Source organism: Populus trichocarpa, chromosome 1, assembly GCF_000002775.5.
Source record: "Populus trichocarpa isolate Nisqually-1 chromosome 1, P.trichocarpa_v4.1, whole genome shotgun sequence".
In the NCBI taxonomy this organism is placed as follows: Eukaryota; Viridiplantae; Streptophyta; class Magnoliopsida; order Malpighiales; family Salicaceae; genus Populus; species Populus trichocarpa.
The window spans coordinates 9,707,511-9,723,551 of NC_037285.2; the positions used below are offsets into that span (position 1 = coordinate 9,707,511).

Consider the following 16,041-nt stretch of genomic DNA (forward strand, 5'->3'; position numbering starts at 1 on the left):
CTTTTTTATTTATAATTTATAACCTTTTTAATTTAGATAAATTAACTCTTGTGATTTATTTATTTTTATAATTTTTAATGTTAAATGAATTGACTTTTATCATTTCTCTTTCATGTTAGCCAAACAACAATAAAATGTATAAGGTCATTCATCATCATCTTTTTGTTCATGTTAGGTTATTTCATGTGCTATCCTGAGGTTGGACTAAGATTTTTCTAAACATAAAAAATAAGATTTAGGCTGTAAAATTTATTTTGGTATTGTTATTAAACCTAGAACAATGGGGTACACTTAAAAAGTCTCAACCCGACTCTTTTCTAATTTAATTTTTCAAATTCAACCATGTAAAAGTTATCCTAACATGATTTTATTGACTTGACAAATTCATAGAAAAAAAAAACAAAGAAAAAAATAGCTCAAGTTAACTTGGGTCAGCCTGTTAAACTCATGGTTCTAGTCATGGACTCTCTACTAGATTCAATTAAATTTATTTTATTTTATTATATTATATGATAAAAAAATATGAAAATCTATTCAAAATAATCAAATATTAAAAGATGAAATTTAAAATAAAATTCAATAAAACACAACATGTAAACCCCGTGTTTAATATTGGATTTTTCAACTAAAAAACAATAAACTAATAAAACAATTCTTATGGTCGGGGATAGAAATCCCTAGTAAGTTAGTTACTAATCTCAAGCAAAACTAAATAAGAATCTGTACAACAACAAATATCAACAATTAGAGTTTTGATGAAAATACCATGTATGTTATTAAATGAGTAGCATTGTTGTAATTTTAGGGGGGAAAATCTTCCTCTTGGACTATTAAAACACGCCGACCATATTGAATGGGGAAAAACTTATAGATTTTGATTTGTCTCCTCTTTTCTTCTCTAAAGTCACTTAGAATATAGGCATGATAATATGATTTAGTGATTTTTATCCATTATAGCAAATCAAGTTAGGGGAAACTTAGAGTGAGAATAAGGTTGGAAGTTTGGGTTTCAGAGAAAAAAAAATATGGATAATTAAAGAGCAATAAGGACACTTTGGAATCGTTGCAAGAAACACATCCATTTAAATGATTTAGTTGTGGTAAGAGACTTTAACCATTTAATTTTAATTTCTAGTTGGATTTTGATTTTGATTTTGAATTGTAAAACCCCTAATTCTTGAAATTAGGGTTCATAATTTTTTTGTGTTAGAATGTTAATTTGAGTTATTTATTATTGTTGTTGAGTTATAAGAATGCATAGTAATGGTTTGAATTAGATCAATTATATGAAGAAATGGAAAATCCTTAATTTTTTAATTTTAGGGTTTATGTGAATATTGAAGAGAAATGCTAAACTATATTAATTGTTTTCACATTAATGTGTATGACATAAGTAAAGGTTAAGTTTGAGAAATTGAAAACCAATTTATGGAAAGTTGTTGTGTTAATGGTCGGCCATGCTTAGGTAACTTGGTGAATTTGGGAATTTGATTTAAATGGTGTTGATTTTAGTATTCTAATGATGTTGTTTAAGAATGATTTGGTTTTAGTAAGGTATATTACTAAAAGTTTACTAGTTTTAGTGATATGTTGGAAATATATAAAGTAATGAAAATTGTGCGTGTTTAGTGATGTTATTATGCTTAAATTGGTTTGAATGATAATGGTAATGTGTTTAAATTGATGGAAATTAATGTGGATGAATTGTGTTAATTTTTATGCTTTAATTACGTTATGGAAATTGGACGAAATTACATTGAATTGGATGTTTTTAATGATATTATAGATGTTTGAGTTTGGTATGATGGTGGAATTATGTTGAAGTATGATCGAAATTCATGTGAAATAAAGTGTTTAGATATTGGATTATTTTGTAATGTGTGAAAAGGGAAGTATATGAATTGATAAAATTATGTAAATATGAATGTTTTAATGATGTTGTTGTGTTAAATTTTATTGATATAATGGTGGAATGATATAACTCATTATGGTGATTCATGTTAAATAAAATGCCTGAAAATTGGGTAATGGGTGGTCAAAATATAAGGATGGAAACAAGTTAATCTTGATGGTGACTTATGTGAAATAAATTTTTGACTTTTAGTTATGGGGGTTAAATGTGGGAATGTGGGAATATGAAAATTTAGTGAAATTATATAGATGTTAGTATTGTAATAGTTTTATGGTGTTAAAAATTGAGTTGGGGATTTCAAATCAAGATGATGTTGTGTATATGTGGTGTCCAAATTGACATGTTAGTGAAATGTGAAATGAGAAAATATATGTTGGATTAAATTGTGGGCATTAAAATGAATTACAGGAGGAAAAAAAAGAATGACTAACATTAGATATTAAATGATTGAGTAAGGATAATAGATGATGTGAAAAGTATTGTGTGTTAACAGAGTTGAAAAGTTTGACACTCATTTGAGATGCATATTAGAATTCAGCTTGAAGCAAAATGATCACATTCCGTAAGAGCACCAAATAAGTGCATGTTACGTCGCCTCTTTATTTACAATAATGTAAATGAAAAACTTCTATTCAAATATGAAATGATTCTTAAAAAGAAATATAGAAAATCATCATTAAAAAGAGAAATAAGTCGATCTCATGAGTGAGAGCTAATAATTTGAGAAAATAGTTAAGCTGATCGCACGAGCGGCAACTAAAGACTAGTGGAAATAATTAAATCGGCCATATAGACGGGGACTATTGATTTAAAAAGATAAAAGCCAGCCGCATCAATATAGATTGTTTTCTTAAGAAAGCTAAGTGGACTACATGAGCGAAGTTTACATTAAGAGTGGTTAAACTAGTCGCAAGAGTAATTGTTGGTAAATATAAATGAAGTCAATTGCTTTGATGGGGACTAATTGTGTAAAGTTAGTAAGTTTTCCTATCAGAATTAGTCATGTAGAAATGAGTAAACCGCAATGGCAAGGTTGAAAATGAAAAGGGAATAGTTATATAAAAAGCCAAATATTGTATTTATATGTGCATCTAAAGTAGTATTATGATACATGAGTGCAAATTATACTTCTTTATAACTAATGGTTTTAGTAAGTTTTCCTATCACAATTAGTCATGTAGAAATGAGTAAAACGTAATGGCAAGGTTGAAAATGAAAAGGGAATGGTTATATAAAAAGCCAAATATTGTATTTATGTGTGCATCTAAAGTGTTGAAGATTCTGAAGTAATTAAGGTAGATTTGGAGCTGATTTATAGGGAGTAAAAACAGAAAGTCAAATATTCTTTCTTATAAATCAGAACCTAGCAATAATACCTATTTATATATAATTAATAGTTGTCCTAGTATAGATTTGTAGATGTTGTATATATTCAAGAATTCATTCTGAAATAAAGTGAGAAGTCAGAATTTAACAACTCTCCATATGGTATCAGAGCCTAAACTGAGCCTATTTTTTTCCTGAGCCTATCTCTCTCTCTAAATCTGGGATTTCCCCTCCTCTCTTCCCATCTGTCCTGACAATCCTAGTCACTTGCTCTAACAAACCTGTCCAGATCTAAAAAAACATGTATGAAAACACTACAAAAGAAACCCAAATATCAGGGGAATTCCAGAGTTTACAGTCATCCTACCGACTGAATGAAAGAAACTATCTAAAGTGGTCAAAGATAGTAAAAACCTTTCTCAAAGGAAAGGGAAAGATTAATCATTTGATGGACAATCCTCCTAGTCCAGAAGACCCAAAGTTTACACTCTGGGATGAAGAAGACTCTATGATTATATCATGGCTATGGAACTCTATTATGCCAGAAGTCTGTGGGCCTTATATGTTTCTGGTTACAGCAAAAGACATATGAGATGCAGTGAGACAAACCTACTTTAAAGTGAAGGATGCTGCGTTAATCTATGAGATTAAGACGAAGCTTTGAATGACCAAACAAGGTAATATGATGGTTATTGAATATTACAATACTATGAAAATTTTCTGGTTGGAATTGGACTATTATCAAGATTTTAAGATGCAGTGTAGTGATGATGCTGTGATTTTAAAGAATTATGTAGAAAGAGAAAGGATCTTTGAATTTCTTGCAGGACTCAACATAGAATTTGATCAAATACGAGTCCAAATACTTGGAAAGGAATCTATGCCCTCACTCAATGAGGTATTCTCAGTAATAAAGGCTAAAGAATGAAGGAGAACTGTGATGCTTGAGGTCCCAAATACTGAAGGTTCTGCTATGATGATAACTAATAGCAGAAACCTAAGTGATGCTAGCAGAAACCAAAATGATGCCATGAATGATGCAGAAGTGGTGAAGACTGAAGCGAGAAAATTCTTTAAAGATGATTAGTTTTGTAATTATTACAAGAAAACAGGTCATACAAAGGAGACCTGCTAGAAACTCCAAGGAAAACCACCAAGGATGAGGCGTAATGAAGGATACAAATGGAACCATTCAAGAGGGCATGCACACTTAACAAATTCAGAAGAGGCAACACATGAGTCCAGCACCCTAGAGGTGAGAGGATTCAACAAAGAGGAGATTGAACGCCTAAGAACCTTACTCAACACAATGGAAAAACCATCTGGATCATGCTCTCTTGCTCAAAATGGTAAAATTCCAATTTCTCATGTTTTTAGTGCCTCAAACAAGAACCATTCCACCATCTGGGTCATTGAATCAGGTGCAACAGACCATATGACTTATTCTGTAGTTGGCTTCACATCATATCAACCCTGTCCTAGCAATAAGAAAATCATAGTGGTTGATGGATCTCTAACCACAATTGCAGGCCAGGGAACAATCCCTCTTAATCCTGTATTTACTCTTAAAAGAGTATTACATGTTCCTAATCTTACTGCAAATCTATTGTCAATCCAAAAAATAATTAAAGACATAAATTGTAGTGTAACTTTCTTCCTTGATCACTGTAAATTTTAGGACCTAGCTACGAGGAGGACGATTGGGCAAGCTAGAGTCAAGGATGGGTTGCACATGCTTGGAGTACAAGGCAGCAGTAGTATCTCCCCTTTTCTATCATTCATTTTAGTTAATTCTAATAAAACTGATGTTTGGAATCATCATTGTCGTTTAGTACATCTATCATTTAAGACTCTTAGGAACATGTTCCCATCTTTATTTAAAAATTTGGATGTTGAACAATTTCATTGTGAAATTTGTGAATTTGCAAAGCACCATAGAGTGCCTTTTCCAATAAGTGATTCAAGATATGTGTCTCCATTTACTATAATTCACTCGGATATATGGGGTCTATATAACATTCCTAAAATTTCAGGAGCAAAAGGTTTTGTAACATTTATTGATGATTGCACCCGAATGATTTGGGTTTACCTTCTTAAAAGAAAATCTGATGTGGGTCATATCCTTCCAAACTTTACAAATATGATAAGGAATCAATTTAGGGTTAGCATTAAGGGTTATAGAACTGATAATGCTAGGGACTACTTTAATCAGATTTTATCACCACACTTTGAAAAATAAAGGATTATTCATCAATCATCTTGTGTTCATACTCCCCAACAAAATGATTTAGCAGAAAGAAAAAATAGACATCTCCTTGAAACTACTCGAGCTTTACTTTTCCAACATCAAGTTCCAAAAACTTATTAGGGAGAAGCAGTTTTAACCTCTACGTATTTGATAAATCGAATACTTTCAAGAGTTATTGGTTTCAAAAGTCCTTTAAACTATTGTCAGAATTCTTTCTAAAGAATATTTTTTATTCTAAAATTCCCCCAAGGATCTTTGGGTGTGTCACCTATGTTCACATTCATAAACATCAATAAGACAAACTTGATGCTGGAGCTCTTAAGTGTGTTTTCATAGGATATTCCATCACACAAAAAGGTTATAAATGTTATCATCCATCTTCAAAGAGATTTCTTGTGTCAAAGGATGTAAGTTTTAATGAAAATCAGTCTTTCTTCAACAAATCTTCTCTTCAGGGGTAGGAAAACAACACAGAAGATAAGACTAACAATGACTTTGGCATTTTTTCATTCCAAATCCCATCTAGGCAGCAATCATCTCCCATTTCACCATCATGTGAGTCTCCAAATATTACTCTGCAGGGAGAAACTACTGCTAACAGACCTCTTCAGGTATATAAAAGAAGGATACAGTCTGATTTGACTCTCTTGCAAGCCCAAGAATCCAAACCAGAGTAAGTTAATGAACTTTCTCATTCATCTCTACCTATTCCTAACCTTGATCAGCCAATTACTATTAGAAAAGGAATAAGAGAATGCATTAAGAATCCCTTATATTCTATAGCTAATTTTATGTCATTTCAAAAGTTCTCACCATTACACAAAGCCTTTCTCTAAAAAATAAACACCATACTTATCCCAAAAACCTTACATGAGGCTCTAAGAAATGAGAATTGGAAAACTGTCATAAGAGAAGAGATGAATGCACTAGAGAGGAATCAAACATGGGAAATAGTTGAGTTACCAAAAGAGAAGAAAACACTAGGGTTTAAGTGGGTTTATGCCCTGAAATATAAAGCTGATGGTAGCCTAGAAAGGTATAGAGCCAGGTTAGTTGCAAAAGGATTTACACAGACATTTGTGATAGACTATCAAGGGACATTTGCTCTAGTTGCTAAGATGAACACCATTCGAATTCTATTTTCTTTATCTGCTAATCTTGGATGGTGTATGCAGCAATATGATGTTAAGAATGCCTTCTTACATGGAGAGTTAGAAGAAGAGGTTTATATGGATCCACCATCACGATTCAGTCTTTAACATCCCACATCGAAAGAAGAGTGTTCAGAGCCAGGGCATATTAAGGTAATTGGTACCTAACCTTGTAAGACGCGTTTTGGGGCCTGTAGGCTGTCAGGAACAAAACTGTGAGGCGTGGAAGCCAGGTTGGGTTGAGCTATAACAGACAATATTCTGTAAAGAAGAGTGGGTCGGGCCTTGCATATGGTATCAGAGTCGAGGACGGCTTATTCTTAAGATGAGGGAATTTTAACATCCCACATCGAAAGAAGAGTGTCCAGAGCCAGGGCATATTAAGGCAGTTGGTACCTAACCTTGTAGGACGCGTTTTAGGGCCTGTGGGCTGCCAGGAACAAAACCGTGAGGCGTGGAAGCCGAGTTGGGCTGAGCCGTAGCGAACAATATTCTGCAAGGGAGAGTGGGTCGGGCCTTGCACAATCACTCCCTTCTTCCCAACCATGTTTGGAGACTAAATAAGGCACTATATGGCTTAAAATAGTCTCCTGAAGCCTGGTTTGAAAGGTTTATTAAAGCCATGGTTTTTATAGGATATCGGCAAAGCCAAAGAGATCATACTTTATTCATCAAACACTCTATTTCAGGGGGAGTTACTGTTCTGATTGTTTATGTTGATGACATTATAATAACAGGTGATGATTTTGTGGAAAGAGATAAGTTGAGAAAGAGACTTTCAGTAGAATTTAAAATCAAGGAATTGGGGAAGTTGAAATACTTTCTTGGCATAGAAGTGGTACATTCAAAAAAGGGGATTCTTATCTCTCAACAGAAGTATATTCTTGACCTTCTAAAGGAAACAGGAATGGTAGACTACAGACCATATGAAACACCTATTGATTTAAAGCACGGACTTGAGAATGATGAGGAAGGAGCCACAATTGACAAAGGTCAATACCGAAGGTTAGTTGGTAAGTTGATCTACTTAGCTCACATTCGTCCAGACATTGCTTATACCGTGAGTGTGGTGAGTCAATTTATGCACAACCCGAAAGATTCACATCTTCATGCAGTGTATAGACTTCTTAGATACTTAAAGTCTACTTCTAGAAAAGGAATTTTGTATAAAATCATGGGACTCTGAACCTTGAATGCTATACAGATGCAGACTATGCTGGTGCATTAACAGATAGAAGATCAACATCAGGTTATTGTACTCTACTAGGAGGAAATCTTGTGACATGAAGAAGCAAAAAACAGAGTGTTGTGTCAAGATCAAGTGTAGAAGCAGAATTCAGATCAATGGCACTTGAAATTTGTGAGTTACTATAGATGAAGATTATCTTAGAAGATTTAAGAATCAAGTGGGATGAATCAATGAAGTTGTACTGTGACAATAAGTTTGCCATTGCAATAGCACACAATCCAGTGCAACATAATAGAACTAAACATATGGAGGTAGACATATATTTCATCAAAGAAAAATTAGAGATTGGATTGATATGCACTCTTTATGCGCCTACCGGGGAACAGCTTGCTAATATACTTACTAAAGGTGTTCAGAATCCTGTGTTCAAAAACACCTTAGACAAGCTGGGAATGAAAGATCTCTTCCATCCAGCTTGAGGGGGAGTGTTGAAGATTCTGAAATAATTAAGGCAGATTTAAAGTTGATTTGTAAGGAGTAAAAATAGAAAGTCAGATATTCTTTCCTATAAATCAGAACCTAGCAATAATACCTATTTATGTATAGTTAATAGCTGTCCTAATATAGATATGTAGATGCTGTATATATTCAAGAATTCATTCTGAAATAAAGTAAGAAGTCAGAATTTAACAACTCTCCATATAAAGTAGTATTATGATACATGAGTACAAATTGTACTTCTTTGTAACTAATTGTTTTTGTCTTATATATATAAGGCTCATCTTATCTACCATCACAGTAGTAGTAGCATAATAGCTAGATCTTTCTAGTCTTGTTAGGTAGAAATTTATAAACTCTATATCATAGACATGTAATTAATTAATGTTTGGGTTATGTTGAAATATCTTAAGATTGTAATTGGTAAAATGTTGAATTGTTTAAGTATTTCAAATTTTTTATGTATGTATGTATGTTTTAGACATGTAATTAATTAATGTTTGGGTTATGTTGAAATATCTTAATATTGTAATTGGTAAAATGTTGAATTGTTTTAGTATTTCAAATTTTTTATGTATGTATGTATGTTTATTTGCATTCCTCTTAAGAAGATATTATCATATATAATGGTTAAAAAATATGGTGGATGATAATAATTGAGGTTTATGTTTTGAGTGGTATGTTTGAGGCTACCTATGATTATAAACTATGTGAGCTATTGTGTTTGGGTCTTTGCGGTTATTTGCAGATATTTTTAAGCGAGATGAAATTTTGGATATAGTCCTCGTGCATGGAAAACTCTGTCGAAATTTCATTAAAATTAAATAATCTCCTACTTTAATAAAAAGAAAATCTCTTATAAGATGGATATGTATGCAATGGAAAAAATATACTACGTGTGATAAATATAGGGTATTACAGTACTAAGAAAGGTTCTTAAATAAAGAAAATTACCTTATTTGCACGTGTATGATAACATAAAATAAGTAAAGATGCATTAAAATTTACTGGTTGTTACAATTGGTAACAAAGCTTTTAGTTGTGGTTCAATAGATTTTATAAATTTGAAAGGTATTACTGATGAGCAATATGTTTTATAGGATGGTGTAAATAAGAGGAGAAACTTATAGGCGATAATTGTAAAAAAGAATTGTGTTAGCAGGTTACCCTGGATAGTGTACTAATGACTTGATAAAATAATTGACAAAAGAATTAAAAGTTCTTGGAATTTTAAAAATATTTAATTATCAGGTTAATAATTCAAGAATGATCAAAGATAAAATCAGAAAAGAGGACATGGTTTTTTATGGGGAAATAGGTGATAGATAATAGTCAAAGGGCAAAATATGTAAATCTTATTTATTACGTGAAGGTGATAAACTACGAGGAAGATGATATATTGGGAAATATTAAGCAGGCTTTTAAGACAATATCATTATTATTTCGCTTATTACATTTGAGAATTTAATCTCCATTTTCAATTGGGTTGGAATTTGGGTAGTCTTTATTTATTTTGTCATTTGATGTGTAATTTTTTAATTAGATCCTACCTTGGACAATATAAAGATTTTTGGTTTATTTGAGTGCTCATAGTTTGTTAAAGTTGTTTTGGATGAGCGAAGTGCGAGGGGTTGATGGTATTGCATTGAAAGTGTTAATAGAATGCTTGAACTAGAATAAAATAAATTAGTGGTCAACAAGGTAAAATAAGAGCTGATTGAATAAATAATGTTTTAGCAAAAAAAAATAGGTATAATAAATGTGTAAATGAATGGATAATTATATTAATGAATGCATAATCGAAATAAAATATGAACGACAAATATTAAAAATGAAAAGATAATTATTGATGAATTTTAAAACATGAGTTGCAGATGTCAAGCTCAAGTACAAAGTACGATTGATTCAAAGCATGAATTAAGTGTATAAATGAGATTAATGAGTTTAAAATTTTAATCAAAGCATGATCCACAAGCATTTAGTTGGATTCGTGGATCGAAACTCATAATTGAACTAGAGCACAAACTATGAATAATAAATGGGATATATGATAAACTAAAAAGGAAGGTAATTTTTGGCAATTTTGATGAGATTTTTTTCTCATACTAACATCTTTAAAGAACAAACAGGCCATATCAAGAGGTTGAGATGGTTTGTAATTAAACTTCCTTATTTGAGGAAACTTCTCCACTAAGGTATAAAAATCAATGATAACCTCGAATAAAGTGTTTCTCTTACCTATGTGCTTGAAGAACTTTAGTGAATAGATATTGTTGAAAAGAGTTTGTTGAAAATAATAATGCGTCTAAGGATAATTTGGTGGGATTCCACAAAATCAAAAGATGCCTTATGTTTAATTGACCTACCCGAAATTGTTTAAAGATCTAACTTGAAATTAAAATATACTGGTTTACAAGATCAATTAACCAAGAAAGTGGTGAAATAGATAAATTATTGGAGGAACTTGTTGGATAAAAAATACATGCACAAAATGGGATTATTTTTTTTAAAACGCCTTATTTTTTTTGTAGAACTTCATGAAAATGAATATAATAAAATGAAATTGGATCTCGAAGCACACCACTATGAAGATTTCCATCAAGCTTTATACGAAACGCGGTAGATGAAGTAGACATTGTTAGAGTACCCAGTAATAACAATAGACAATCTTGAAGTTTATTAGACTAATTCAGGTCTATTATGTTACAAGCGGTGTGGTAGTCAATAGTGAAAGAGAGATGAACAGTCAGTGGACAAGAAACGAGCGAGAGAAAGGGTTGAAGAGGCAATCACTCACGAATTTCCTTTTCTCTCTTTTTTTTTCCTATATTTCTTCTCCGTTTGATCTTTGTGTGCTAGAATAAGGGATTGATAAATGTGGTCTTTTTTTAAAAAAAATTAATAAAATTGGTGAGAGCATGAGCGGGCGAGAGAGAGAGTTGATTTTAGGTTTTCAAGAAAAAGAGGTTCACATTTTTTCCCTTGATTTTTTAATTTTCCATGCACACTCCCTTCTTTTCTCTATATCTTACTCACTCTATCTTATTTTTTTTTAGCCCAATGGTAGCTAGGGTTTTTCCATGGTGCCCCTATTTTCTTGTAAGATTCCTTGATTATTAATAGGGCAAGATTTTTATCATTTTCCTTCCAATTGTTTGGTCATTGAATAACTTGATTTTATTTTGATCCCTCATTTTCTTACTTCGTACTTTTAGCCCAATTATGCATTTTACTACATATTTTGATTTCTTAATTTCCCTATATTTTTAATATTTTGTTTTTTTTCTCAAAAAAAGAATGTTAAAATCGATTCAATAAGAAAAGTAATTAAGAAATACAAATGGATGTGAATGCGTCGAAAATTTATTCTTTGAGTTTGACTTTTTTGAAAAGACGTCAATAGGAAAAAAAATAGTTGAAAATTCCAAAAAAGGCATGTGAATGGGTGAAATGCATCTAAAACATATTTTTTTGATTTTTTTGATTTTCTTATTCGTGGAAGATATTTTGAAAATGGAGGTCATAATATGGGTTATGAAAAGCACATTAAAATTACTTAATTACTCTTAAAAGCAAAAAAATAAACTTTCGTTAAAGGGTTTTTTTTAATCTTTTTAATTTTTTAAGCATAGTAAAATCCTATAATTACCTTTCAAATCAAATTTCTTTAACTTGCATCTAAGGTATTTTCATCTTTTTATTATGTTTTTTTGTTATAACCAGGTTCACTTAGGGGCTATTTGGTAATTTAACAAATGTAAATATTATTAAAACAAATGAGTAGTTGGTGCATGCATTACATGCGTGGGTAATGGCCTTGCTTTTTGGGCAGCACATGAGGTATCGCCCGAAAACTAAATGTCATTTTTTGAGGCATTGTTCAAATAATATTTATGCCCTCTCCATTCTTGGGTGGTGCGTGTAGTCAATGAACCTTCAGTTCGGCAAGGACGATCTTTTTTTTTCTCTCCTCATCGATTTCTAAGCCTAGCCCTTCAAAATTTCAAAGCAACTCTTCAAATTGTTTTTTCCTTTAGATTTAGTCTTTACTCTTTTAATTAATAATTATTTTATATAAAATAATTTATATATATATATATATATTTTAATCTCACCATTCTTTAATTTTTTCTTATGTCAGATTCGGTCTCTATTCTTTTGATTGCTATTTGTTTTATTTTATGTAATTTCTACAATTGATTTTTTTCATAATTTCATCCTCTTTTTTTTTTCCTATCAGATTTAATCCTTATTTTTTTATTGATATTTTTTCTAGCTTCATGCTTGTACATTAAATTACTTGATTTTCTTGATTGAGCTCATGTCTAGGATTTCATGGATTGTGAGTTTGAAATATTAACCCAAGTTTAGGAGATTTCTTGGGTTTGTCCTTTTTTTTCAAGCTCATATTTATTTTTCATCATTCAACATTTATTTAATTGAAGATTATGCTCTATTGTTTTTTTTTTCCTTTCTTTTGGATTTTTCACTGATTTTGAAAATAATATGAGTTATCCCACCCTTTAACATTAAATTATTTGATAATTAAACTTTATTCAATTTGCTTTCGATGGGGTTATCTCAGTATTACAACTAGATCGCAGATTTTGCATGCTAACCCAAGTGGGCTTGAGTTGGGTTTTTTTTTACTTTTTTGGATTATATTTGTTTCTTTAATTTAATCCTTCAATATATTTTTTTTTTACTAGAAATTAAACTTTGAATGTTTTTTGTTTTTTATTTTGTTTTTTATAAAGTTGTCGAGTTTATATTTATATTTTGCTTTGTTGTCAGGTAAGATCCTTCAATATTTTTTTAAATAAACTTAATTTTATCTTTTAAAATTTATTTGATTGAGGATTGCTCTTCATCCCAATAACAATCCAGCTCAAAACTCAAAATTCGATTGACCAAAATTATCCCATATGCTTGATTGATGATTGAGAATAACACAAATAGGAAAAGGCTAAAACGCAGCGTTTAGGGAGAGAGGGAAGGTAGTGTTGTTGGAGATGGTGCCGTTTCGTGGAGACATCAATGCCCTGAATCTCACTTCCACGAGGTAGGTTTTTGTAGATGCCACACGATCATTTTAACATTTTAATGTTCTCTCTCTCTCCAACATCGCATAAGGAATCCGGACTCTCTGCCTTTTGAAAGCTTCACCTTTGATTTTTCTCTCTATCGGTAAGCTGCAATCATTTCTGCGTGAAGATTATTCTTAAATTACTTGATTTCTTTGCTCTATAACTGTTACTTCCTCGTATAGATTTGGTTGCCTTATGCTCTTCCTGTTTTAGGGCAAAAAGGCTAATGCTTTAGAATGCCCTCATTTCGTTTGATTAAATGCCTATATGAAACGTGCTTAAGCTGCATTTTGTCAATGATCTGTTGTCAAATTTGTAAGCTCTGTGTTTACTCCTAGTTTCCACCTACCACCCCTTTGTTGGATTTTAATTTCTCATCAATTTTCGAATTTAAAGCTTCCAGTTATGCAATCATATTTCTCTAGAGACAACCGAAACTGTAATGTTAAGATCTCGTGTGGTTTGAAAATCGACATGCTTGGTCTATAAGGATTACCGCCTGTAATTTCCTCACTCTGAACTAACAGTAATCTTAAATTTGGGCACAATTTATTTCCCTAGAAGCACTCTGTTTTCTGCACTGGATGTTGGGCAATGGCCAGGACATATCAAGGAAACAATGAATCTATTGTTCCCACCCGTGAACGTTGACATCATACGTGGAAGTCCTCCATGAGAATCGTTGTCTATGAAATCTTGAAATTCTGTTAGCGGTTTCTTGGCTCACAGAGAAAACATGGAGAGTTAGAATAATGCAAGTGGTTCAGCTCGAGCAACAAATGAACTGAAACCGACTCTGTTAGAAAATTCAATTGTAATATAAGATATTGCACGGTGAGTCTCTTTAATAAATTGGTTTTATCACTAATACAAGGTTACCGTGTGTGACATGCTTGACATCTTAAGTTTGTCGCTAACATCTTCGGTTTGGTGTGTGAGCAACCACCACCACTTTCTTGCATGACTTGCTTTATCTCTACTGGCAAGTTCTATAACTTGCAAGTTACATGGATGAATTTATGAGATTTTTACTCCTTTCATTGTTACTTGTCCTTTTACTTGGACCATTTGGAATCCAAGTGAACAAAATTGTGAATCCATTGCTGATCTCATGGAACTAAAGTGGATCTTTCTCCTCTATGGGTTTCTAAATAATCTGCTTTTCCCAGACATAAAAAAGTGAGTTTTGTTCTTTTAAATCATTATTTAGACTTGCCATTTGTATAACTATAATGCATTTATAGGAGGAACCACAGTGGCGATTTGATGAACGGTGCTTCTAGTAGCTTACGAACAGCTTTCTCCTATTGTGTACAGCAAGTGCGAAATTATGATTACCATCACTATCTCTGCCTCCTTGAACTTCCTCCTAACATCCGGAAGGCTGCATTCGCACTCCGTGCCTTCAATGTTGAAACTGCCAGAGCTATGGATGTTGCTTCAGATCCCAGGATTGGTCTTATGCGCCTTCTGTGGTGGCAAGAAGCTATAGATAAGATCTACGCTAACAAAGTAATTGAGCACCCAGCAGCCCAGGCTCTCTCATCAGTGATATCTGAGAATAGAATTAGCAAGGGCTGGCTGAAACGGCCTGTTGAAGCTCGGATTAATGATGCTAGGAGAGAGGTTACTGACATCCCAGAAACAATAGAAGAGTTGGAAAAATATGCCGAGGACACTATATCAACCCTTTTGTATATGACTCTTCAAGCTGGTGGTATCAGGTCCACTGCAGCTGATCATGCAGCATCACATGCTGGTAAGGCAAGTGGCCTTCTTTTGCTGCTTAGATCACTTCCATATCATGCTAGTCGCAACCGACACTTTTGTTACATACCAACTGAAGTGGCAGCCAAACACGGGTTGCTGGTTAAGGAGGGAGGTCGATTTGAAATCCGCTTGGATTCACGCGAGAGTTTATGTAATGCTGTATTTGATATGGCATCAGTAGCCAATGTTCATTTGCAGAAGGCTCGTTCATTAGCTGGAACAGTCCCCACTGAGGCTCGTTCAGTGCTTCTGCCAGCTGTGCCTGCCCAAGTTTTCTTGGACACCCTGAGTCGGGTACATTTTGATGTGTTTGATCCAAGGTTAGCACGTGGAGTTCTGGGTATTTCTCCTGTATCGTACCAGTTGAAACTAAAGTGGTCTTCGTGGAGGGGCAAATACTGAAAAAAATCCATCGTTTTCATTCTTTGAATCAAAATTTTGAACTGGGTGAGCGAAATACAAGGGCAATTGAGAGAGTTTTGTTACATTTCTGGTTCCTTTACAATAAGGAGTATCGTCTTCCACAATAAATATGCTAATGGCTCGTGGAATCTTTCTCTAATGATAGCATGGCATGCTATTGAAACTGTGTGAAGTGGTACTTGAAGTTTGGTGATCTACTTGGCATGGTTTGCTGCGATTTTCAGATTGGGAGTAATATCTTGTTAACTAGATGCACTAGAGACACTTGTGGCATGACATTCCGAAGAAGGGTTTTTTTTTTTTTTCCCTCAGGCAACTTTTTTTCTATTTCGTTACCAAATGTTGTAATTTGTTATCCTATAGACTGTAATGTATTGATTTTATGTTCCAGCGTTTAATTACATTAATGGAAGTCCTTGCTTCCTTAACGAGATAAA

General features: G+C 32.7%; 1 protein-coding gene across 2 annotated transcripts; it reads left to right on the forward strand.

The window, feature by feature from the left end:
- Nucleotides 1-13,177: 13,177 nt before the first annotated feature.
- On the forward strand, nucleotides 13,178-16,041 carry LOC18094385 (uncharacterized). Of its 2 annotated transcripts, none has more exons than XM_024599148.2 (2): nucleotides 13,178-13,386; nucleotides 14,656-16,041. In XM_024599148.2, exons 1-2 carry the CDS (start codon nucleotides 13,337-13,339, stop codon nucleotides 15,581-15,583), a joined length of 978 nt encoding a protein of 325 aa, XP_024454916.1. In that variant the 5' UTR covers nucleotides 13,178-13,336; the 3' UTR covers nucleotides 15,584-16,041. The 2 variants fall into 2 exon arrangements, with proteins under 2 accessions (XP_024454916.1, XP_006368683.1); XM_006368621.3 differs by having other exon boundaries at nucleotides 13,180-13,511.